Source organism: Heterodontus francisci, chromosome 13, assembly GCF_036365525.1.
Source record: "Heterodontus francisci isolate sHetFra1 chromosome 13, sHetFra1.hap1, whole genome shotgun sequence".
NCBI classification, from domain to species: Eukaryota; Metazoa; Chordata; class Chondrichthyes; order Heterodontiformes; family Heterodontidae; genus Heterodontus; species Heterodontus francisci.
Window position 1 is genome coordinate 56,187,220 of NC_090383.1, and position 25,936 is coordinate 56,213,155.

The window sequence follows — 25,936 nt, forward strand, 5'->3', positions numbered from 1 at the left end:
AGTAAACTGTACCAGGTGAGGAGTATGTTTTCATCTTTCAGGTTTCTTTTCTTTGACCATAATTTACTTGCACTGTCATTGCTATTACTGCAATTATGTTCTTACACATAGAATAAAACGTAATCCAGAGTCAGTTACAAGACATTAATGAGGGGTTGAAATGATGCAGTGACTGCAAGAGCACAGCATGACTGGTTAATCTAGAAGTCATGATCTAATTGAATGCCAGAAATGGCACAATGGCCTACGCCTGTTCTTTATGTTCCTTCCTATGTTCCTACCTAACCTCTCAGACAGCAATTCTATGAAGCTCACTACTACTTGTATTATTTTTCTAATATGTAGAGATCAAGGAATTTTGCATTATAATAAAAACACTGACTGTTCAATATAGTGAATTAAAAATAATTTTATTTAAATGATATTTATCATGATTCAAACTAGTGATGTTAAACCATTGTACTCCAGTGAAAATTTATTTCACAAAATCACGGCACCCAAAATATCCATCTTTTTGGCATACTCCTTTGGCATTATTGTAGAAAATAAACCTGCACTTAAGAGAAAAACTGGTGGAGAAAACATGGAATGAGAAGTTTGCTGATTTCAGAATACCATTAGTGCATTATTGCTTGATTAAACAGGTATAAATCGGTAGAGTCTAATTTGTTTTTTTTTTCCACCAGTCACTGTGCTTGTTTGCACCAGTGGGATTAATAGACAATCAGAGGCTTGTTCCTGCTGCACCAGTTGGATATGGCATTACAATAGCGTCATATGTAGCTAAATTCAGGAAAACGCTGTTAGTACAAGACCTTGTTGGGGTAAGAATGAAAAATGACAAAATAGCTCTTCTAGTTTCTGTTTCACATTGATGTTGATTTTGTGTTTTGTGATATTAGAACATAATGCACTGTTAAAGGGAAAGGCATCTCCATAGGAACATTTTAATTTTAAGTATTCCACGACCCCTATCTAATAGAGAAAAATATGCACTCAGAATTTGTATTACCTACTTGAACTTGAGGCCCCTCTCCCTGCTAAGACACAAAAATGGTGACATTGGCTGTGCATTCAGGAGCAGTTCCATAGAAAAGAGTATGGTCAGGTTTTCAGCTGGCCTGAAACCAGCAGAACCCTATGAAAACCATGCTTCATATGTCAATGCAAATGAAAATTAAGTACCAATTCTACCTTCCTTAAACTTTTTGTTGAAGTTTATCATTTGCATTATAGAAGTATTTTGATTAAAATTTTAGTTTTAATTACTACAACCTTGGAATTATAGGATTCCTACATAAATGTTATCATTTGGTTCTTGTGGAGGACACTGGCACATCCTCTTTTTTTGAATAGCATCATAATTTGTTCAATAATGTTTTTGCCTGAACAGAGTTTGTTAAATTTACTGTTTCTTTAGGCTTCCCAGTGCACACTGGGTAAAGTACAGTGTAGTGCAGAACTGAGTCATTCAGACTGCACAAATCCCAGGTTTTATCCCAAGTCTGCTGAATCAGTTGATCTCAGCAGAAGCAGTGGAGATGGCATTACAGTTGGTTTCAGTGTCCCTATGCCGCTAGTCAACATTGAATCCATTAATAAGCACTCTCCAGTGACCCCTGCTGGCAAACATGCGTATCACTATGATATAATGGTCAGCAGGGCTTTTCTATCATACCCTACTTGAACAGCCTTCCAGCACCCACATTCACTGGGCTTGCAAATTAATAATTGCTAGTTGGATGAGGTACTGGTACGATGCTGCCACCCAAGACAGATTTTTGATCTACAAGGGAGTCAAGAGTTATGGGGGGCAGGCAGGAAAGTGGAGTTACGATCATAATCAGATCAGCCATGATCTTATTAAATGGCGGTGCAGGCTCGAGGGGCAGAATGGCCTACTCCTGCTTCTGTTTCTTATGTTCTTATAAAGCTGTTCACTAGGTGATGCCTTAAGGATAAAAGGGGACATAATTTGCAAGATTGGGAGTGGGAGAGGTTCGAGCATGAGAATAAATTCGTTTTTTCTTTTCATTCCTTATTTTCCCACATGAAATGCAACTAAGGGAAAATTACTCCCAGGCTGCCACCAATGCCACATTGAACCAGACACTAGAAGGTCCAAAAAGAAACAGCTTATAATGACACACTCCTGCTCATTTCATTTCTCTTTTTGTGGGATGTGCTTCGTATCTTCCCTCAGTGATGTGCCTGGGATTGGGATTTCAGTGGTGTGGGCGAATAGTAAAAGTTTTATTTTGTAATAATTTATGCTTTTCCAATGAAATGTAATGCACTTACAGCCCAGAAACTTCTAGCTACACTTGACATCCCATGATTGCAAAGCAAAACTACTAAGCAATATTGTCACAGATAAATTTCAATGATTTTTACGAAGAGTGCAAATTCTTTTTGTATGTACATAACATTTCAACATCATTAAATCCCATTAAGTCATTTTGTGTTTATGCTCAGATCAGGATTGTGCTAATTTCAGCAAACCTGTAGCATCAAATGAAATGAAAAGTCATAAAAACATAAAAATACAAAACCATGTGTATTTAAAATTTTAAAACATAGAATGGAGCCTTTCCGCTCATTGCACCTATGCAGCTCTCTGAAAAGTCTTTCTTGTGCGTTTTCCTGCCCTTTCCGAACACATTTTTAAAAATTCTTTTTCAGATATTTATCGAGTAATATTTAAAAAATTATGAACTCTGTTGTACCCAATAGGGAATTTAATGTCTTTCCAAGCTGTTATAAAAAAAATTCCCTAACCTCTTCCTTTATTCTTTTGGTGATGCTCTTAAATTCATACCTTCACAATTTTGAACACTTCTATCAGATCTCTTAATCCTCTTTGATGAAAAGTGCTTCAGTTCCTTTATTTCTCCCCACAACCAACATTCCTCAACCCTGTTATCATCTCAGCGAATTGCTTCTGCACCACTCCATGGTTTTTACTTTCTTTTTATAATAGAATGCCCAAACCTTGACACAAAATTCTAAATGCAACCTAACCAATGATTTATATAGATTTAGCGTTATCTGTTTGCTTTTATACACTATACCCTTATTTCCTACATGACAGCAGTGACTATACTTTAAGAGTACTTTAAAGCACTTTGGGACATGTTTGGATTGTGAAAGGTGCTATATAAATGCAAGTTCTTCCTTATTTATAAAACTTAGTATTGTATTTTTTTTAAACAATTGTATTCACTTGTTCTCCCACTTTAAAGAATCCAAACATCTCTTTACTCTTTTATTCATTTTGAAGTGTTACCACTAATGTATAAGTTCTCTTGTTCCTCTCCACTTTTCTGCATTAAATTTCACGTGGCATCTCTCTTTCCATACTACTCCCAATGACCTTCTGAGGTCAATTAAGGTCCTCCACAGTTAACTGTGCATCCTGTTTTTGTGTCGTCTGACAATTGTGATACTGAATCCTTGAAAATACATAGGATATTCTCCCTGTGTCTGCGTGGGTTTTCTCCGGGTGCTCCGGTTTCCTCCCACAAGCCAAAAGACTTGCAGGTTAATAGGTAAATTGGCCATTATAAATTGTCGCTAGTATAGGTAGGTGGTAGGGAAATATAGGGATAGGTGGGGATGTTTGTTGGGAATATGGGATTAGTGTAGGATTAGTATAAAAAAAATGGGTGGTTGATGTTCGGCACAGACTCGGTGGGCCGAAGGGCCTGTTTCAGTGCTGTATCTCTAATCTAATCTAATCTAATATACAGCACAGAAACAGGCCATTTGGCCCAACCAGTCCATGCCAGTGTTTATGCTCCACTTGAGTCTCCTCCCATCTTTCCTCATCTAAATCTATCATTGTAACCCTCTATTCCCTTCTCCCTCATATGCTTGTCTAGCTTCCACTTAATTGCATCTATATTATTTGTTTCAACCACTCCCTGTCGTAATGAGTTTCACATTCTGAACACTCTTTGAGTAAGGAAGTTTCTTCTGAATTCCCTTTTGGATTTCTTGGTGACTACTTATATTGATGGCCTTTAGTTATACGTTTCCCACAAGAGGAAACATTCTCTCTGTATCCACTCTATCAAAACCTTTCATAATTTTAAAGACCTGTATTAGGTCACTCCCTCAGCATTTTTCAAGAGAAAAGGGACCCAGTCGGTCAATCCTTTTCTGTTAGGTATACCAACCCATTTCTATATATCATCTCTGCACCATCTCTCGTGTCTCTATACCTTTCTATAATATTGCAACCAGAACTGCACGCAGTACTTTAAGTGTGCTCTAACCAAGGTTGAATACAGGTCTAGCATAACCTCTCTATTTTTCAATTTTATTCCTCTAGAAATAAAGCCTAGTGTTTGGTTAGTTTTTTTATGGCCTTGCTAACCTGTGACACAACCTTTAGTGTATTTTTACTCCGAGACCCCTTAGTCCTCTACTCCACCTACACTTGCACCTTCTAAGTAATAAGTGACCTTCGTATTCTTCCTACCAAAATGTACTACCTCTCATTTATCCATGCTGAACTTCATTTGCCAATTATTTGCCCATTCTGCAAGTTTATTAATGTCCCCTGTGATTTGTTGCATTCCTCCTCAGTATTGACTTTCTCCCCCAATTTGGTGTCATTCACAAATTTAGAAATTGTTTTTTTAATTTCAAAGTCCAAATTGTTAATGTAAGTTTGTGAACAGCAATGGTCCCAGCACTAATCCTTGTGGAACACCACTTCTGATCTTCTGCCACTCTGAATAACTATCCTTTAATCCCATTCTCTGCTGTCAGTCTTGAAGTCAGCAAGCAATCCATTGTCCCTGACTCCACATTCCCTGACATTATTCATTAGTCTATTACAGGGCACCTTATCAAAGGCCTTTTGAAAATCCAGTTAAATTACATCTACTGCATTACCATAGAGTCATAGGCCAGAATTTTGTGTGGCCCCCAAGACTGAATCAGAGACAGGGGGCACAGATTTTCGTGGCGGGGAGGGGGGAGGGGCAGAGGGTCCGTTGCCAAGCAATCTTCCCGGGGGTGGGATAGGCCAACGATGGCCTTCCCACCTGGAGGCCAATTGAGACTCTTAAGTGACCTATTAATGGCCAGTTAAGTGCCTCTTCCTGCCACTGCCTTGATTTTACCATCTGCGGGGGGAGGTTATGGGGGGGGAGGTGGTGGGTAAAGACCTGTTAACCGACCTGAACTCGACGGGACCTGACAATGTGTCGGGTTCAGGTTGGGTCGAGTTGCTCTTCCAGGTCCAGCTTTCGGGCTCGGGTCGGTGCGAGTCCGGGTCGGACACAAACAGTAAGTATTGCTGTGCTTGGAAGTTGAGTTTAGTAAGTGTCAAAAGTTTTAAGGCCTACCTGAGCTGGGAGTCTGGGACGTCAAGGAGGGAAACTCTGAGCCTGCGCAGTGAGTGAGTGGGCATCTCTATGAGGTCATCGTGCTCATGCTGCAGCTTCCTGCAGATTCAGAATCACAAGGTAGCTAAAGTGAACATTCCTGTGGTCGGGTTGGGCGCGGGAAAAAATGGAGGGACTCGGGCTGGGTCGGGCTCGGGTCCGATGTGGTTCTGTCGGGTTCGGGTCGAGTTTTTTTTTCCCAGACCTGAGTAGGCCTTTGGGGCGGCGGGGGTCTGTGCTACTATGCACAATGAGTCCAACCCTGACCTGGAAGGTACCACAATTTACACCCATCCAATCCCAGAAAGATCCATTCACCATCACTGTTTTGTGTCCTTTAGCCAACTTTTCATATTGTGTGCCTTAATTTTATCAATATTCCCATTGTTCTGCTTCTTACTTTACAGTATAATTATCCATAATATTGAAGAATTTTTGTTTTTCAAACAAAAAATAAAATTGAGAATGAAGTGCAGTAAGCTCTTATTCTAATTTTGTACAATTAATATATAATACTTCATGCCATGTTTATTACATTGCAGGTGTTTGTAACTATTGTTCGGAAACACCCATTGTAATAGAATAATTTCAAAATATCTGCCTAAAGCTTTTGCTGTTATCCTTTTGAAACGTCCATAAAAATTAAATCATAAAAGAGTTAATTGGTTAAAGCTTGAAGGATTTTATGAAAGTGTGTTACATGTAGGGAAAATGCACGAGTACTTGTCATTTTGTATATTAAAGAATGACAGCTTCATTGGTTTATGCAATAAAGATTGCAAACAAACATTGCACATTCTTGTGTTAGAGAAGAATTGTGAAGTGGTGCCTTTCATATTGTATCTGTTGCACACTCACATTCTTTTTCTTCCTTTTAGGATAAGCGATTTCCCAAAGGGACAGGGCTGGACGCAGCGACTGCTATCCAATCTGTCCTCTGCTTGCCAATAGTCACTGTCAGCAATGATTTGATAGGTGTTTTGGAGTTGCATCGACATCGCGGCAAAACTCCTTTTGACATTGAGCAACAGCAGGTGGATTTCAAATGTATTGAGTAGATGTCTCATTAACTTCTCTGAGACTTGAGTATAACGTGAAGATGTAGTTTTTAGCTAATATTTCCATGACATTCAGCAGTCCTAAAATATTTAGGCATGGGTAATCCAGAAAATCAGTATGAATCCAAAAGGCATTTTGATGATTGATTATTATGTGTGTAAACTATTATAGAGAATGTAAAACTTTTTGCAATGACTGTGAGATAAAAATTCAAGTAATATGGAATGGGAGTTCTACCAATGACTGAGTGGATAAGTATGCCAATGAGCTATGTATACCAGGACGATGACAGGTGTATACTGTGTTCACTGATATCAGCAAAAGTGGCAGCAAAGACACTACAATTGGTCAATCTGTCCTTGGATCATGATCTTATTGAATGGCAGAGCAGGCTCGAGGGGCCAAATGGCCTACTTCTGCTCCTAGTTCGTACGTATGGGCTAGGAAGGGAATAATTCAGCCAGGGTTTCGGCTCTTGATCAATATCCAAAGGAAATAGTAAATGTGGATATTGATTAAAGACAGGATCAGGTTTGGTTATGTCCGCCACGGTCAAATATTCATGATCAAAGTCCATACATGGAAAATGGTCAATTGTTGAGGAAATGGAAGGCTGCCTGTGCTCTTTGAACCATACCAAAACAAAAGTCGATGTCTTCAGAACAAGAGGGGCAAGAATTGGAGAAGGGGATGGAAAAGTTATCCTAGTTTAGTCAGATCATATGTTAAGTCCTTCTTTTGTGTTTTTTGTTCCAGATTGCCACTGCACATTTAGCATGGGTGTCGGTAGCGATACATCAAGTCCAGGTAGGATTCCAGCATTTTCTGATTTTGTTTCAGATTTCCAGCATCTTCAGTATTTTATTTTTTGTTCAAAACTTAAAATATCTTGTAATAAATCAAAACATGGAATAGATCGGTAATGTTGTAACCATTTGCAAATTATGTTGGCTAATGTAAACCAGAAAACCTTACACAAGTTCTGTTTGAACAAAAGCTTTGAACTGAAAAATATATTTTCTAAACCATTTATTTAGTATTTGACAATTTTATCAGACTTAGTAGGAATAGGTTGCAGAGCCAAATACATAATGTTGTAGAGCATTGAAAATTAATGTAACTCCCCCCAAAAAGTAAGTAAATTATTTTAAAATTAATGAAATCATTACCAAGATGGGTGGTTTAAAGCAGGGGTTGCCACCCTTTTCTTTAGTGAGAGCTACTTCTGATAAAGGAAAAATATCATGAGCCATCCTCCCCTGCTTGCTCCCCTCCTCACTGCTGTCTCCCCACCCCCCCCCCGCCCTGCTCACTCCCCCCACCCCCTGCCGCCCTGCTCACTCCCCCCCCCCCCCCGCCGCCCTGCTCACTCCCCCCTCCCCCCGCCGCCCTGCTCACTCCCCCCCCCCGCCGCCCTGCTCACTCCCCCCTCTTCGCCACTTTCTCCGCACCTTGCCGCTCACACCTCTCTTCTCTTGCTCCTATCCCCTTGCCGCGCTCTCGTCCCATTGTGACATCAGTACGTGGTGACGTCAGGTGCGCATGCAGATTAACGCTGACAAGATGACGTGGGCGATCAGACTGTGTTTCAGGAACTTTATGCGAGCTACCCAAAGGCTGACGCAAGCTAGCAATCGACGTGTTGGCGACCCCTGGTTTAATGTAAGGTAATATTGTTTGCTTGGCTGGGAGGGGGGGTTAAAAAGACCTCAACATTGCTTGACATAAACTACAGCAAGCACATCCAGCATCTTGTATAATCAGTCATAGTACATCCCAGGATAAGTCATTCAAAACAATCTTTTTAATGTGAAAAAATGTGCTTTTTTCCCCTCTGAAGTACCACTGGACCATCAACCTTTCCATTCAACTGGTAGCATCCCAGAGCCATGTCACCTGGGCCTAGTTCACAAAACCATCTTTGCAATGTAATATCTGGTTCAGTCTATCATATATACGGCTGCCAGGACATATCCTCACACATCTGACTGCACTAAAATAAAGTATTATAATTAAAACTTCAAATAGCTATAATGCTTAGCCATAAATTTCCTCATTGCATTTGTTATTTGTCCCAACATGCCCCCATAAAAAATCACACACTCTACTCCAGTATACCCTCCAATGGTAAACAGTGTGCCAAACCATGCCTGACACAAGCATGTGCGGACAACTTTTATCATTTTCACCCTCTGGTGCTACTATGTGCTCTCCTACACCTCTCTACTCAGCACCATCCTTGGCCACTTCCCACATTCTCCCTTGCACTCTCTCACAGCTTTCACAACTCTCCAGCTGTGAGAAGTTGCTAAAGAAAAAGGCATAGTTTCAGATCACTGAAGAAAAAGGACATAGAGAAAAAGGGGGCAGTAACAGACAAAGAGAGAGTAACAATGGGGAAAGAGGAAGATTAATGGAGACACAAGATAGAGTAGCAAAGCAATACACAAAGAGTACCAGGAACAGGTTAATAGAGAACAAGGCAAAGAATAACAGAGTGAGAGAGAGAAATGGAATGACGAGAATAGCATACACGAGAAAAAAGTGAGAGAGAGAAAGGAAACCTTTTCCAAAAAGCACAATGTATTTCACCAACAGAACCAGTGCATCCACAGCCTCACAACCTGAAGGGTGCCATTGAGTGGTTCAAGTCCCTAATGGACAAACTAAATCCTCAAAACATAGCTGCAAAATCTCAGTGAGAAACAAATTGACATTTGATCAGTACATGTTCTCTTTGGCCTACTTATCTCGAGAGACAATGGGTAAGCGCCTGGAGGTGGTCAGTGGTGTATGGAGCAGCGCCTGGAGTGGCTATAAAGGCCAATTCTAGAGTGACAAGCTCTTCCACAGGTGCTGCAGAAGAATTTGATTGTCGGGGCTGTTACACAGTTGGCTCTCCCCTTGCGCCTCTGTCTTTTTTCCTGCCAACTGCTAAGTCTCTTCGACTCGCCACACTTTAGCCCCGCCTTTATGGCTGTCCGCCAGCTCTGGCGAACGCTGGCAACTGACTCCCACGACTTGTGATCAATGTCACAGGATTTCATGTCACGTTTGCAGACGTCTTTAAAGCGGAGACATGGACGGCCGATGGGTCTGATACCAGTGGCGAGCTCGCTGTACAATGTGTCTTTGGGGATCCTGCCATCTTCCATGCGGCTCACATGGCCAAGCCATCTCAAGCGCCGCTGACTCAGTAGTATGTATAAGCTGGGGATGTTGGCCGCCTCGAGGACTTCTGTGTTGGAGATATGGTCCTGCTACCTGATGCCAAGTATTCTCCGGAGGCAGCGAAGATGGAATGAATTTTTTTTTTTTTTTTAGAGATACAGCACTGAAACAGGCCCCCCGGCCCACCGAGTCTGTGCCGAACACCCATCCATACTAATCCCACACCAATCCCACATTCCCAACAAACATCCCCACCTGTCCCTATATTTACCTACCACCTACCTATACTGGTGACAATTTATAATGGCCAATTTACCTATCAACCTGCAAGTCTTTTGGCTTGTGGGAGGAAACCGGAGCACCCGGAGAAAACCCACGCAGACACAGGGAGAACTTGCAAACTCCACACAGGCAGTACCCAGGATCGAACCCGGGTCCCTGGAGCTGTGAGGCTGCGGTGCTAACCACTGCGCACTGTGACGTCACTCTTGGCTGACATACGTTGTCCAGGCCTCGCTGCCATAGAGCAAGATACTGAGGACACAGGCTTGATACACTCGGACTTTTGTGTTCCGTGTCAGTGCACCATTTTCCCACACTCTCTTGGCCAGTCTGGACATAGCAGTGGAAGCCTTTCCCATGCGCTTGTTGATTTCTGCATCTAGAGACAGGTTACTGGTGATAGTTGAGCCTAGGTAGGTGAACTCTTGAACCACTTCCAGAGCGTGGTCGCCAATATTGATGGATGGAGCATTTCTGACGTCCTGCCCCATGATGTTCATTTTCTTGAGGCTGATGGTTAGGCCAAATTCATTGCAGGCAGCCGCAAACCTGTCGATGAGACTCTGCAGGCACTCTTCAGTGTGAGATGTTAAAGCAACATCGTCAGCAAAGAGGAGTTCCCTGATGAGGACTTTCCGTACTTTGGACTTCGCTCTTAGACGGGCAAGGTTGAACAACCTCCCCCCTGATCTTGTGTGGAGGAAAATTCCTTCTTCCGAGGACTTGAACGCATGTGAAAGCAGTAGGGAGAAGAAAATCCCAAAAAGTGTGGGTGCGAGAACACAGCCCTGTTTCACGCCACTCAGGATAGGAAAGGGGTCTGATGAGGAGCCACCATGTTGAATTGTGCCTTTCATATTGTCATGGAATGAGGTGATGATACTTAGTAGCTTTGGTGGGCATCCAATCTTTTCTAGTAGCCTGAAGCGACCACGTCTGCTGACGAGGTCAAAGGCTTTGGTGAGATCAATGAAAGCAATGTAAAGGGGCATCTGTTGTTCGCGGCATTTCTCCTGTATCTGACAAAGGGAGAACAGCATGTCAACGGTCGATCTCTCTGCACGAAAGCCACACTGTGCCTCAGGGTAGACGCGCTCGGCCAGCTTCTGGAGCCTGTTTAGAGCGACTCGAGCAAAGACTTTCCCCACTATGCTGAGCAGGGAGATTCCACGGTAGTTGTTGCAGTCACCTCGGTCACCTTTGTTTTTATAGAGGATGATGATATTGGCATCGCGCATGTCCTGAGGTACTGCTCCCTCGTCCCAGCACAGGCATAGCAGTTCATGGAGTGCTGAGAGTATAGAAGGCTTGGCACTCTTGATTATTTCAGGGGTAATGCTGTCCTTCCCAGGGGCTTTTCCGCTGGCTAGAGAATCAGTGGCATCACTGAGTTCCGATTTGGTTGGCTGTATCTCCAGCTCATCCATGACTGGTAGAGGCTGGGCTGCATTTAGGGCAGTCTCAGTGACAACATTCTCCCTGGAGTACAGTTCTAGGTAGTGCTCAACCCAGCGGTCCATTTGTTTGCGTTGGTCAGTGATTATGTCCCCTGATTTAGATTTGAGGGGGGCGATCTTCTTGATGGTTGGCCCAAGAGCTCTCTTAATGCCATCATACATTCCTCTGATGTTTCCGGTGTCTGAGGCCAGCTGAATATGACTGCATAGGTGTTGCCAGTAGTCGTATGCGCAGCGCCTGGCTGTTCTTTGTGCAGTGCTTCTGGCTGCTTTAAGTGCTACGGATGTTAACTCGCTGGGGGCTTTCTTGTAGTTCAACAGTGCAGTGCGCTTAGCGGCTATGACAGGTTCCAGCTCTTCATTATGAGGTTGAAACCAGTCTGCATTTCTCCTTGCACTTTTGCCGTAGGTGGTCAAAGCTGACTTATAGATGGCATCTCTGATGTGGGCCCACTTGGTCTCAGCATCCCCTGTGGGAGTGTTTTGAAGGGCTGACACAAGTGAATTTAGAAATTTTTGTAACAGCTGTGAGTGAGAAATTCTGCTCGTGTTGATGCGCGGGTGGCCCTTCTGCTTGGAATGATGCAACTTCTTTGGTCTGAGTCTAACCTTGCTGCACACCAGGGAGTGGTCGGTGTCGCAGTCCGCACTGTGGAAGCTGCGTGTGACTTGAACACTGTTTAAGGCGGCTCGCCTTGTGACAATGAGGTCTAGCTGGTGCCAACGACACGATCTTGGGTGCCTCCATGAAACCTGGTGACAGGGTTTAGTGTGAAAGAACGAGTTGGTGATGCAGAGGTTATGATAGGTACACAACTCGAGCAGTCTCTGCCCATTCTCATTCATCCTTCCAACGCCATAGCGCCCAAGGCAGGAGGGCCATGAGTCATGGTCGGCCCCAACCCTGGCATTAAATTCCCCCAGCAGGAATAGGTGTTCGGTGTTCGGGATGCTGCTAATGATGTTATGGAGTTCCTCGTAGAACTGATCTTTAGCTTCATGTGGGGAGCAGAGTGTTGGAGCATAGATGCTGAGTCGGTGTACTGGGCCAGAGGTGGTGAGCAGTCGGATGGACAGTATGCGTTCCGAGCCATTTGAGGGAGGCTCTATCATGCTGAGCAAGGAGTTTCTGATGGCGAAGCCCACTCCATGCTTTCTTGGTTCTTCAGGATCCCTGCCCTGCCAGAAGAAGGTGTAGTCTTGCTCTGCTAGAGATCCACTCGCAGGGAGGCGTGTCTCCTGACGTGCTGCAATGTCTACATTGAGTCTACTGAGCTCGTTGTTAATGATGGCGGTCTTCCGAGAATCGTTGATTTGTGTAAGGTCTTCCGACAGGCCAGGACACATAGTTCTGACGTTCCAGCTTGCAAAGCGAAGGGCTGGTACCTTCTTTCCTTTTTTCGTGTTGTTTGGTGCGGTGTTTCAGTCCACCTTTCGGGCAATGACCCTGAGCTCCAAGCACCCATTGAAGCAGGTAGACTGTGGCGGGACAGAACCTTATTGACCGGGGGCTGCCCGGTTTGAGGCAGGCAGTAGCTGTCCAGTGAGGTGCGATGACCTCTCCCACCGATAAAGGCAACCCGTGGCGCCCAGTTTCTACGCCAATTTATCTGGACTTATAACCTGTAACTGCTGCCTTCCATGTTGTTTCAGTCACTGTGAGGCAACTATGGAGTGACCTCTCCATGGCGCATGCCTGGGCGAATTTATGGAGGTTGAGAGTTGCCCAGTCATCAAAACCCCCCTCTCGGCCTTTCTGGTGGGGTCCAAAGGAGTGCAGAGCACGACATTTGGCACCGGTATGGCTGCAGGAACTGCTGGAAACATGCCAAAGGTGGCACAGGGGTTCCACTCCGGATTTTCTGTTAGGGTTTACTCCCTTAGCCATGGTCTCTCCCGAGCCGCCCACAAGGCAGTGGGGTTGTTAGGGCCCCTGCACAGGTGTAGGATGATGCCGTTGGGAGGAGGGGGTGCGAGGGGGAGCTGGGAAGGGGGCTGTAAGGGAGTGGGGGGGGGGTGCAGGGGAAGGGGGTGCGAGGGGGAGCTGGGAAGGGGGCTGTAAGGGGGTGGGGGGGGTGCAGGGGGAAGATGGTGCGAGGGGGGGGCTGGGACGGGGTTGTGAGGGGGTGAGCTGAGGGTGGAGCAGGGAAGGGGAAGGGGGGGGTTGTGGAAAGGGGGGAAGGGGAAGGGAGGGGAAAGCGAGTGCAGGTAATAAGCATGTAATACATACAAAACAGCACACTCCAGGACCCAAACTGAACTTGCCAATCTTAGTTAGATCATAGTTGAAGTATTTTGGACAGATTTCATTTGTAGGAAAGATATAAAAGCAATCCAAAAATGCAATGTAGATTCACTAGGATGCTATCCAGGATGTTACCACGAATCAAGTCTATAAATTCTTTTTAAAGGAAATTGTGTGAAAAAGAGAAAAATTGAGCATATAGAAGTGAGCAGGAGAGTGGATTTAAATCAAGTGGCTCATGTGGAGAATAGCATTGGTACAGACTTGGTGGACTAGAAGTTTCTGTGCTATCGCATTCTAGAGCTCAGAATTTCCTGAAAACAATGGCATAGTATGGTGTAATTCTGATTTTCAGTGCAAAACATCAGGGAAATTTAGGTGTAAGTGATGTGCCCATTTTTCCACATTTGCACAATCTTTTATACCAAGTCTGCAAAACCTGTTTTGCTCATTAATAAAGCTCTTTAACACATACAAAAATTCAGCTCACATAAGTTTCCTGAATTTAAATCTTAAATTTTAGACATCACAGGACCCAATGTTATATTTATGGTGTTTTATTCTGATTTTTTTAGGCTTTTTTTGATTTCTCCTCATTGAATCCTAACCATTTGATGGCTTTAAACTTTAAGCTTGAATTCTCATGCATAAAGAGACTCTTAGAGGCATATGTTTTACACTTGAAATTTGAAGCCCAATTATTTGCACTGATTTCCATTTGTTCTACGATTTTTACGTTCCAGCATATGCTGTTGACATTGTCAGGTTGTATCCTGGGTGAAGGACTTTAATGTTCATTATTAAGAGTGGTTCAGTAGTGCCAGCACGAACCAAGCTGGCTGAGTCCTGAAGGATGCAACACCTGCTGCAATCTGGCAATTAAGAGGGTCAATACTATTGAATAATCTACTTTACCCTATCATCACCAGTCTCTGTTTTGCAGTTGTGGCTGTCATGATAGCATTGGTAGGAGTGACCACAGCATAGTACTGTTTTTACATTGAGGACACTGTCCATCATGTCATGTGGCACTACCACTATAATAAATTGGATAGATTAAGAACAGATCTAGCAGCTTAAAACTGGACATTCTTGAGATGCTCTAAGTTATCAACACCAATGGAATTGTATACTGCTACAATCTGTTACCTCATGGTCCAGCATATCCCTCGTTCTATCATTATCATCAAGGCAGGGGAGCACCTTATTTCAATGAAGGGTGTGAAAGATTACGCCAAGACCAGCACCAGGCTGAAAATGAAGTATCAACCTGGTGAAGCTAAAACACAGGATTACATGCATGCTAAGCAGTAGAAGAAACATGCTATAGACAGAAAGAGCCAAACCATACCACATTCAAATGATCAAGTCAAAGCTCTGCAGCCCTACCACATCTAGTTGTGGATGATGGTGGACAATTAAGCCCAACCACCTTTTGTTGATATTTAATGTATTACCATCACTGAGTCCCCCACCATCAACATCCTGGGGGTTGTCATTGCCTATAAACTGGACCAGCCACATAAATACTGTGGCAACTATAATGTCTACGTCAGTGGTAGGGTATTCTGTAAGGGGTAGTTCACCCCCTGACTCCTTAAGGCATATTCATCACCTACAAGGTACAAGTCAGGTGGATGATTGAATACATTTCACTTGCCTGCTGGATGGGTGCAGCTGGGACTACGCTCAAAGAAGCCCAACACCATCCGGACAAGGCAGTCTGCTTCATCAGCACCTCATTATAAAATCATACAGCTCAGAAGGAGGCCCTTCGACCCATCATACCCATGCTGACTCTTTTGTAAAGCTTGCCAAATAGTCTTACTTCCCTGATCTTTCCCCATAGACCTGCATTTTTTTCCAAAAGTCTATATCCACTTCCCTTTTGTAAGTGAGCCTTGAAAGGCAGGATGCGAGGCTGACCTCCACATCTGGGGGCTTGCTTCAGGGTTCTTTGAGTGTTGACAGCAGCTCCTTAGCTCCTCTGCCAGTGACCCCCAGCTCAAGTGGCCGCAACAACTGAGGCCTCAGGCAGCCAGAGGACTCCCGCCAAAGTCATCCCAGGCCAAAGGACAGCCCGATCAGCAGCCTGCCTCCACTCAGCTGCCAATGCAGGGGTCACACTGCGTCGAAGCACACGAAAATGAATGTAGAACATTACCTAGACACACTTAGGGCTTCATAGATGTATTAATTGGGGCCTTTGCATTGGTTCCTGCAATTGCATTAATAAATAAATGCCAGATTCATTTCTGTAAATGGCTCATGCTTTCATTGCTGAATTGTGAAATTCAACCTTTAAGAACAAAGAACAAAGAAAATTACAGCACAGGAACAGGCCCTTCGGCCCTCCAAGCCTGCGCCGATCCAGATCCTCTATCTAAACCTGTCGCCTATTTCCTAAGGGTCTGTATCTCTTTGCTTCCTGCCCATTCATGTATCTGTCTAGATACATCTTAAAAGACGCTATCATGCCCGCGTCTACCACCTCCGCTGGCAACGCGTTCCAGGCACCCACCACCCTCTGCGTAAAGAACTTTCCACGCATATCCCCCCTAAACCTTTCCCCTCTCACTTTGAACTCGTGACCCCTAGTAATTCGAATCCCCCACTCTGGGAAAAAGCTTCTTGCTATCCACCCTGTCTATACCTCTCATGATTTTGTACACCTCAATCAGGTCCCCCCTCAACCTCCGTCTTTCTAATGAAAATAATCCTAATCTACTCAACCTCTCTTCATAGCTAGCACCCTCCATACCAGGCAACATCCTGGTGAGCCTCCTCTGCACCCTCTCCAAAGCATCTACATCCTTTTGGTAATGTGGCGACCAGAACTGCACGCAGTATTCCAAATGTGGCCGAACCAAAGTCTTATACAACTGTAACATGACCTGCCAACTCTTGTACTCAATACCCCATCCGATGAAGGAAAGCATGCCGTATGCCTTCTTGACCACTCTATTGACCTGCGTTGCCACCTTCAGGGAACAATGGACCTGAACACCCAAATCTCTCTGTACATCAATTTTCCCCAGGACTTTTCCATTTATTGTATAGTTCACTCTTGAATTGGATCTTCCAAAATGCATCACCTCGCATTTGCCCGGATTGAACTCCATCTGCCATTTCTCTGCCCAACTCTCCAATCTATCTATATTCTGCTGTATTCTCTGACAGTCCCCTTCACTATCTGCTGCTCCACCAATCTTAGTGTCGTCTGCAAACTTGCTAATCAGACCACCTATACTTTGCTCCAAATCATTTATGTATATCACAAACAACAGTGGTCCCAGCACGGATCCCTGTGGAACACCACTGGTCACACGTCTCCATTTTGAGAAACTCCCTTCCACTGCTACTCTCTGTCTCCTGTTGCCCAGCCAGTTCTTTATCCATCTAGCTAGTACACCCTGGACCCCATGCAACTTCACTTTCTCCATCAACCTACCATGGGGAACCTTATCAAACGCCTTACTGAAGTCCATGTATATGACATCTACAGCCCTTCCCTCATCAATCAACTTTGTCACTTCCTCAAAGAATTCTATTAAGTCGGCAAGACATGACCTTCCCTGCACAAAACCATGTTGCCTATCACTGATAAGCCCATTTTCTTCCAAATGGGAATAGATCCTATCCCTCAGTATCTTCTCTACCACTGACGTCAGGCTCACCGGTCTATAATTACCTGGATTATCCCTGCTACCCTTCTTAAACAAGGGGACAACATTAGCAATTCTCCAGTCCTCCGGGACCTCACCCGTGTTTAAGGATGCTGCAAAGATATCTGTTAAGGCCCCAGCTATTTCCTCTCTCGCTTCCCTCAGTAACCTGGGATAGATCCCATCTGGACCTGGGGACTTGTCCACCTTAATGCCTTTTAGAATACCCAACACTTCCTCCCTCCTTATGCCGACTTTACCCTTGCTTCCTCAATGGGCTGCCAGTGTAGGCACAAGCCACATTTGGTCAGCGTCTCAGAAGTGTCAGAGTGCGTGGTAAGGCTGAGCGCTAGGCACTGGAGTGAGAAAAGAAGGAGGCAACAGGCGGAATACAGTGAAATGAGTCTTATTGAGTTCACTTTGGGAAGCTATCATGTATGTATGAGGTTGTGTCATGCCTCTAATTGCATGTCTCTCAATGATCCAAACCTTCGGTGCAAGGGAAGCAAGATCCAGTGTTGCCTGCTCATTAGCCTCCTCCACATCCTCCTCATTGGATGAGGACTAGTGCTTAATCATGTCCTCTTCATACAAGGCCTCCCCCCTCTGCTGTGCTAGTTTGTGCAGAGCACAGCAGACTACCACAATATGTGAGACCGTCACTGCGGCATACTGCAGGGTTCCAGCGAATCTATCGAGGCACCGAAATCTCATCTTCAGCAGCTCATTTCATGGTCGCTTTGGTGGACCAGTGGCAGGTGTTATACTTCTCTTCTGCTGCATTGCAAAGGTTCCTCTCAGGCGTGAGTAGCCATGTTTTCAATGGTAGCCCTTGTCCCCAAGTATCCATCCCTGAAGGTGAGCAGGGGCCCTGAAAAGCTGTGGCACCTCGGATTATCGAATTATGTAGGCATCATGGCTGCTTCCTGGGAAGCAGGCACACATCTGCAGGCTGCGTTTCCGCTGTCGCAGACTAGTTGTATGTTGATGGAACAGAAGCCCTTCCTGTTGATGAAGGCATTAGTCTCGATGGCCACCTGCACGCAGTCAATGACACCTTGCACCTGGGGGAATCCAGCGATGGCCCTCTCCGCCTGTCAGGTTTGGTCCAGTACCACACATAGTCACCAGCCCCCTTGAATAAAGCATTGGTCATCATCTTCATGCAGCGGTGGGCTGCTGTGTGAGAGACACCACACGTCATAGGAACATAGGACTTAGGATTAGGAGTAGACCATTTGGCCCTTTGAGCCTGCTCTGCCATTCAATAAGATCATGGCTGATCTCGTTGTGGTCTCAACTCCTCTTTCCTGTCTGCCCCCCATAACCCTTGATTCCCTTGTCTATCAAAAATCTATCCAATTCAGCCTTGAATAAATTCAGTGACCCAACCTCCATTGCTTTCTGGGGAAGAGAATTCCACAGACTAAGGACCCTTTGAGAAAAAAAAAAATTCTCCTCATCTCTGTCTTAAAAAGGAGACCCCGTATCCTTAAACTGTGTCCCCTAGTCTCTAGTCTCCCCGACAAATGGAAACATCCTTCCAGTATTCACTCTATCAAGTTCCCTCAGGATCTTGTATGTTTCAATAAGGTCACCTCTCATTCTTCTAAACTCCAGTGGATATAGGCCCAATCTGTTCAACCTTTCCTCATAAAATAAGCCCTTCATCCCCGAAATTAGTTGAGTGAACCTTCTATGAGCTGCTGCTAACGCAGTTATATTCTTTTTTCAAATAAGGAAACCAAAACTGTACACAGTACTCCAGATGCCATCTCACCAAGATCCTGTACAGCTGCAGTAAAAATTCCCTACTTTTATACTCGATTCCCTTTGCAATAAATGCCAGCATTCTATTGCCTTCTTAATCACTTGATGTACCTGCATACTAATCTTTTGTGATTCATGTACCAGGACACCTCTGTACCACTGAGTTCTGCAGTCTCTCTCCATTTAAATAATATGCTGCTTTTCTATTCTTCCTGTCAAAGTGGACACATTCACATATTCCCACATTATACTCCAGTACTCCTGCCCCTATTTCCTATGATCTGCCAAATTTTTGTCCATTCACTGAACCTATCTGTATCCTTTTGTAGACTCTTTACCTTCTTTTGACAACTTAACTTTCCTTCCTATCTTGGTGGCATCGGCAAATTTAACTACCATACATTCAGTCCTTTCATCCAAGTCATTGATATAAATTGTATAAAATGTCCCCAGTGGATCCCTGAAAAGAGTCAGATAGGTAGAAGCTGAGTGCCACAGTGATCTTTAGGGCCATGGGCATTGGTGTCCACCAAAGTCCATGGGTCACAGCTTGTCCTGCACCATGGCACATAGGTTGGTGATGGCCTCACTGGAGAACCGCAGTCTTCACTGAGACGGCCGCTCGGACATTTGGAAGTAGCTGAGGCGAGTCCGGTACACACTCTGGCATGGATAGGCACTTCTTGACTTGGTTGGCTGCTGCCGCTCTCTTATTGGAGCTTGACGAGCAGGCCCAGCTGCATCCTGGCCCTTCTTCCCTCTGAACCGCTGCTGCTCAACAGGGGGATCTACAAAGACTTGGTGTATGAGACCCATGCTAGCTGATTTTTACTCCTCCCGTGTGCTATCCTTGCAGAGAAGAACTTGCCTTGGGAATTTCCCATTGCTATTCCCCTCTGAAGACACGCTAATGCCCCTCAATGCCCACCCTTCCAGAGAGCCAGCATCTGAGAGTGAGCCCACCCGACATTTGCACCCGAGAGTGCGCCCACTTAACCCTTGCAAACGAGAGTGAGCCCACCCGTACAGAGAGCCCAGCACCGCAGATCGACAATGGCCTCCACTCCCCCCTCTTGCCTTATCCATTGCTCCCCATGGCTGCCTTCCCACAGCGTCACTGCGGCCTTGCCTTGGTGTCGATACCTTTAAATGGCTGGGGATCTGAAGGCATGTGATCCCCATGCATCATTGACTAAATTTAAAACATAAAATTATATGTTTAATTCAATGCGGATGCATTCTATCGAGCTGTTCACCAATTTAAATTTCAGTCCCGCTGCGTCGGGGCAGCAGCTCCATCTTGAAGCTTTCCTACCACTGACAAAATCCAGAACCGACGTCATGACGTCAGGTTTCTGGGTGAGTGTGTGCACCACGACTTTTACGCCCCCCCCCCCCACTGCCCCACCCCCATGCCTCCACTCTCTCTCCTGCTGGCTGGATAAAATCCAGCCCTCTGACATACACGTGCTTAACTGAACTTGTTGGGGGCAAAAACCCTTTTAAAATATTGCCCTGATATGAAACCTCCTTTTTCAGGTTTCCAGAGGTCTTGCCAGGCAGAGTAAAATGAATGATTTTCTGCTGGATGTATCCAAGTAAGTGATTCATTTTGATTTGACAAATATATTGTTTGAGGCAATAATATATGACAAAGTAATATATCCTTATTATTGAACATTGGCTTGACTTTTGCTGCAGTATATTAAGAAAACACAGCACATTTGAATTAGGCAACTGCAGACCCTACACCAAAATTAGGTGAAACAAATCATGGTTTTAGAAGGGAAAGCCCTTTGACTTCATTGATGACATTACAGTTGAGGTTAATAGTGAAATTCCTAATGCTAAAGATTATTTGTACTATTAGATACCTTTTGGGTAAAATTTCACATGAAACTTTTGGAATAGAACTTCAAGTAGAAAACTAATAAGAGGTGTAGGTCCCAATATTTACAAGGGAGCAGAGGAGCATGGTTGCGGGACAAAACTTGGAAATGCAGAGGTGCTGCTGAATTAAATGCCAGGACCTCATTGCAGTTTTTTTACTCCGTTTCCTGCCTGACAGCCGGCCAGGTTGAGAGGCTGGCTGACTGCCGGGTGGGAAAGCCAGCAGCAGAAAGCTGCAATTGGGTATGGTCCCTGGCAACCAGGAAAGAGAGAGAAGGGTGGGGGAGGTCGAGGTTGGACCAGTAATCCAGAGGGTGGGGAGCGGGAGAGATTATGGGCAGAAAGGGTGGGTCAGGGCAGAAAGGGTGGGGAGAAATCACCAGGCAGAAGGCTCAGAATCACAGAATCGTTACAGTGCAGAAGAAGGCCATTCAGCCCATCGCATCTGCACTGGCTCTCCGAAAGAGCAATTCCCTTAGTTCCATTCCCCACCTTCTCCCCATAACCCTGCACATTCTTCCTTTTCATATAACTGTCTAATTCCCTTTTGAATGCTTCAATTGTAATTGCCTCCACCATGTTCTCAGGCAGTGCATTCCAGATCTTAACCACTAGCTGTGTGGAAAAAAATTTTCTCATGTCACTTTTGCTTCTCTTAACAAATATTTTAAATCTGTGCTCTCTCATTCTCAATTCTTTCACAAGTGGGAACAATTTCTCCCTATCTACTCTGTCCAGAACCCTCATGATTTTGAATACCTCTATCAAATCACTTCTCAGTCTTCTCTTCTCCAAGGAAAACAATCCTAACTTCTCCAATCTATCTTCATAACTGAAATTCCTCATCCCTGGAACCATTCTCTTGAATCTTTTCTGTACTCGCTCCAATGCCCTCACATCTTTCCTCAAGTGTGGCGCCCAGAATTGGATACAATACTCCAGCTGAGGCCAAACAAGTTCAACATAACTTCCTTGCTCTTGTTCTCTGTGCCCCTATTAATAAAGCCCAGGACACTGTATGCTTTAATAACCGCTCTCTCAACCTGTCCTGCCACCTTCAATGACTTCTGCACATATACATCCAGGTCCCTCTGCTCCTGCACCCCCTTTAGAATTGTACCCTTTATTCTATATTGTCTCTCCATGTTCTTCCCACCAAAATGAATCACTTCACATTTCTCTAGGTTTGGAGTGCGAGTTGGATGATCACAGCAGAAAATTTGCTTGCGGGGCAAGGGGCAGCACGCCTGTTCCTCCTGGCCCACAAACAGTGCAATAAAAAGCACTTACTTGCTTGACCTGGCTGTTCACGTCTCCATTTCACTGCCAGGTTTCCTAAGTGCGAGGGAACCTGGCTGCCCAGTATTATATTTTAAATTGGCTCCCAACTGCATTGTGGGAACCTGATTTAAATGTAATGAGTCATTCTACCTCTCCATGGCAGGGTTCAGACATGCCATGCATACAAACACTGTAAAAATATGTGCTGGCAAGTTAAACCATTCTAGATTTTTACCTCTCCCAACCCCTCTCCTGCCCATCATGGGGGATTAAAATTCCCCCTGTAATGTCAGACTGGAATATATTGTTGAGTAAAGTGAACTTGAATGATTCTTTCTCATATTTGTCAAATTTGTTGATGACACAAAAATAATTGTAAAAACAGACAAAGCTACTAAATTATAGGTGTTGAAAATGCAGTTACATGGTAGGCTGGAAGAGTTATGCTACGAGATGGTTGGGGTTCTGTAGGCTGAATCCCAACCTTTTGTTCTTGTGAAGCATTCACTGGTGATTTTTATGATGAGGGACATATGACTTTGACCATTCTGGCCATCAATTACAACTACAGGTTATGCAATCATCAAATTGGAAATATAACATTCCATCCGAAAGCATCACTAAAACAAGATTTTAATCAAATCAAAGCTACTCTAAGGACAAAAAAGTTACATACATAGAAGTTCTACGGGGTTTATCTGATCTTTTAAAAATGGATAACTAGCAGGCTGCAAGACAGAAAGCACAGAGTTGGGGTAAAGGCAAGCTAGCCAGAGTGGCAGAAGATGGAAAGTGGGGTCCCACAGGGATCTTTGATGTAAGCACTGTTGTTCACAATTTTTATTAAGTATTTAGACTTTGGAATTCAAAACATAATTTCTAAATTTTTGACTGACTCCAAATTGGGGAGGGATTAGTCAATACTGAGGAGGACCTCAACAAATTACAAGACACATTAAAAAAAATCTTGAAGAATGGACATATAATTGGCAAATTACTTTTAACATAGTTAAGCGTGAGGTATTACATTTTGGTAAGAAAAATAAGGATGGCACATATTTCTTGAAAAATAAGAATCCAAATGGGGTGGAGGAGCAAAGGGATCTAGGAGTATAAAGACATAAATCATTAAAAGTAGCAACACAACTTAATAAGGGCATAACCAAAGCAACCTAATGCTAGTTAGGCCACAGCTGGAGTACTGTGTACAGTTCTGGTCACCACACTATAGGAAGGATGTGATTGCACTGGAGAGGGTGCAGAGGAGATTCACCAGGATGTTGCCTGGGCTGGAGCATTTTAGCTATGAGGAGAGACTGGATAGGCTAGGTTGTTTTCCTTAGAGCAGAGAAGGCTGAGGGGGACCTGATTGAGGTATGCAAAATTATGAGGGGCATTGATAGGATAGATAGGAAGAAACTTTTTCCCTTAGCAGAGGAGTCAATAACCAGGGGGCATAGATTTAAGGTAAGAGGCAGGAGGTTTAGAGGGGATTTGAGGAAAAGAAATTTCACCCAGAGGATGGTTGGAATCTGGATCACACTGCCCGAAGGGATGGTAGAGACAGGAACCCCACAATGTTTTAGAAGTATTTAGATGAGCACTTGAAATGCCATAGCATACAAGGCTTCTGACCAAGTGCTGGAAAATGGGATTAGAATAGATAGGCGCTTGATGACCAGCAGAGACACGATGGACCAAAGGGGCCTGTTTCTGTGCTGTATAATTCTATGACTCTAACCAAGCACTAGGGTTTATTTCTAGAGGGAAAGAATGGGAAAATAGAGAAGTTATGCTAAACTAGTATCGAACCTTGGTTTGATCACACTTAATTCTGGTCAACATATTATAAAAATGATATAGATGCACAGAAGAGGATGCAAAAAAGATTTACAAAAATGATGCCAGAAATGTGATGTTCTATGCGTCAGGAAAGAATGTACAGGCAGAGTCTCTTTTCTTGTGGAAAGAGAAGGCTTAGGGGTGACTTAATAATGGTCTTTAAAATTATGAAAGGTTTTAATAAAGTAGACACAAAGGCCAGAATTTAACACCTTCTCTACCCCACCACTGAGAGCAGGCGGGGAAGTGCGGCGTAAAATCATGTGGGAGGCGGGGGTGCCATGCCTGTCACCAACCCGCTCCTATTGCTATTTCACTAGTGGTGGGGAGGTGGCAGATGGCCCGCCTGCCCCAGGAAAATTGAGGTGCTTAAGTGGCCAATTGATTGCCACTTAAGGGCTTCCTCCCACCACCGCTGGTATTTTACCAGCGGCTGATGGGCACTTTAGCACCTGAGGAGGCCAGCCAGTAGTACCTGGCAGCCTCCTTGCAGGCTGACGGGTGGCCCTCCTGATCGACCGCCCCTGCTAAAACTACCCCCCCCTGCCCTGCTCTTTGACTCATCATCGGGGCCTAGCCGATTGTCCCTGGAAAGTCCTGACCCCACTTACCTGTTCTGAGGCCAGCGTCCATCATGGCTTCTCTCACTGGGTCCAGTCCCAACAGTGGCCACTGCTCCCGGTGGCCCAACTGGGACTGAAGAGCTGCCAGCCCTCTGATTGACCAGCAGCTCTTGGAGGTGGGACCTCTTGCATCAGAGAGGCGCAAGTTCTGACCGAAGCCAATTAAGGGCCTGGGCCACACAAAATAACAGCGTGGCTTCCAGGCCCAGCGGAGGCGGACTGCCCCCTGACTTTTCAGCTGGTGGGCGGGCCACTGCCTCAACGTTAAATTCCGGCCAAAGAAAGTGTTTTCACTTGTGGGGAAGAGCAATCAATATAAGGTAGTTAACAAGGAATCAAATAGGAATTCAAAAGAAAGTTCTTTACCCAGAGAGTGGCAAGAATGTGGAACTTGCTACCACAGGAAATGCTTGAGGTGAATAATATAGATGCATTTGAGGGTAGGCTAGGTAAGCATATGAGGGAGAAGGGAATAGTGGGTTACGCAAGACAGAGAGGAAAAATGAGGAATGAATTAGATGAGGAAAGATGGGAGGAGGCTTGAGCGGAGCATAAAAGCCGACAGGGACTAGTTGGGCCAAATGGCCTGTTTCTGTGCTGCATGTTCTATGTAACACTATGTAAGTCTGGGATATTAAACTCTGGAAGGTTCAACAGAAGTTTACTTTATAGCAACTTCCATATGAAATTTGTACACTGATAATTATTTGCCATATGGCATATAAGACAAAAAATTTGGAATCGATACAAAATCTTCTTCATCTTCTCCTTTCACATTATTTATTTATTGTATATAGACTCATCGTATAATTCAGGCCACCTTAGAGCATTCTTAACACCAGCCTGAAAAATGTGGGCCGCTAGGTAGATTAGTTGGTGGACATAATTCAGTGAATTGGGACATAGTTTGTATTTGCTGCAAGGAAATTTGTAGTCGCCTCGAAGGCCCCATCGGTGAGCACTGTCCCTGCCTAGTTCGAAAGTTGAGAAATGCAAACAACCATGTTGCCAATTGAATCCTGGTTGATGGTCTTTGGGGTCAGAGATGATACAGTGATTTACATCTGCTGTCTACAACAGTGAGTTGATAAGGAGAAGTCAAAGGAATCAGGAACGATTGATCATACAAGAACACAGGAAATAGGAACATGAGTAGACCATATGGCCCATCAAGTCTGCTGCGCTTCAGTACAATCATAGCTGATCTTAAGCTTCAATTCCACTTTCCTGCCGGCTCGCACATCCCTTGATTCTC

General features: G+C 44.4%; 1 protein-coding gene across 1 annotated transcript in view; it reads left to right on the forward strand.

Annotated features, from left to right (window-relative positions):
* pde10a (phosphodiesterase 10A) overlaps positions 1–25,936 on the forward strand; it is a 565,280-nt gene that overhangs the window by 313,990 nt on the left and 225,354 nt on the right. Inside the window, exons 7-10 of the mRNA XM_068044845.1 lie at positions 687–824; positions 6,275–6,430; positions 7,212–7,262; positions 20,585–20,643. Of these exons, the coding sequence (XP_067900946.1) occupies positions 687–824; positions 6,275–6,430; positions 7,212–7,262; positions 20,585–20,643 (404 nt within the window). The remainder of the gene's footprint in view (positions 1–686; positions 825–6,274; positions 6,431–7,211; positions 7,263–20,584; positions 20,644–25,936) is intronic.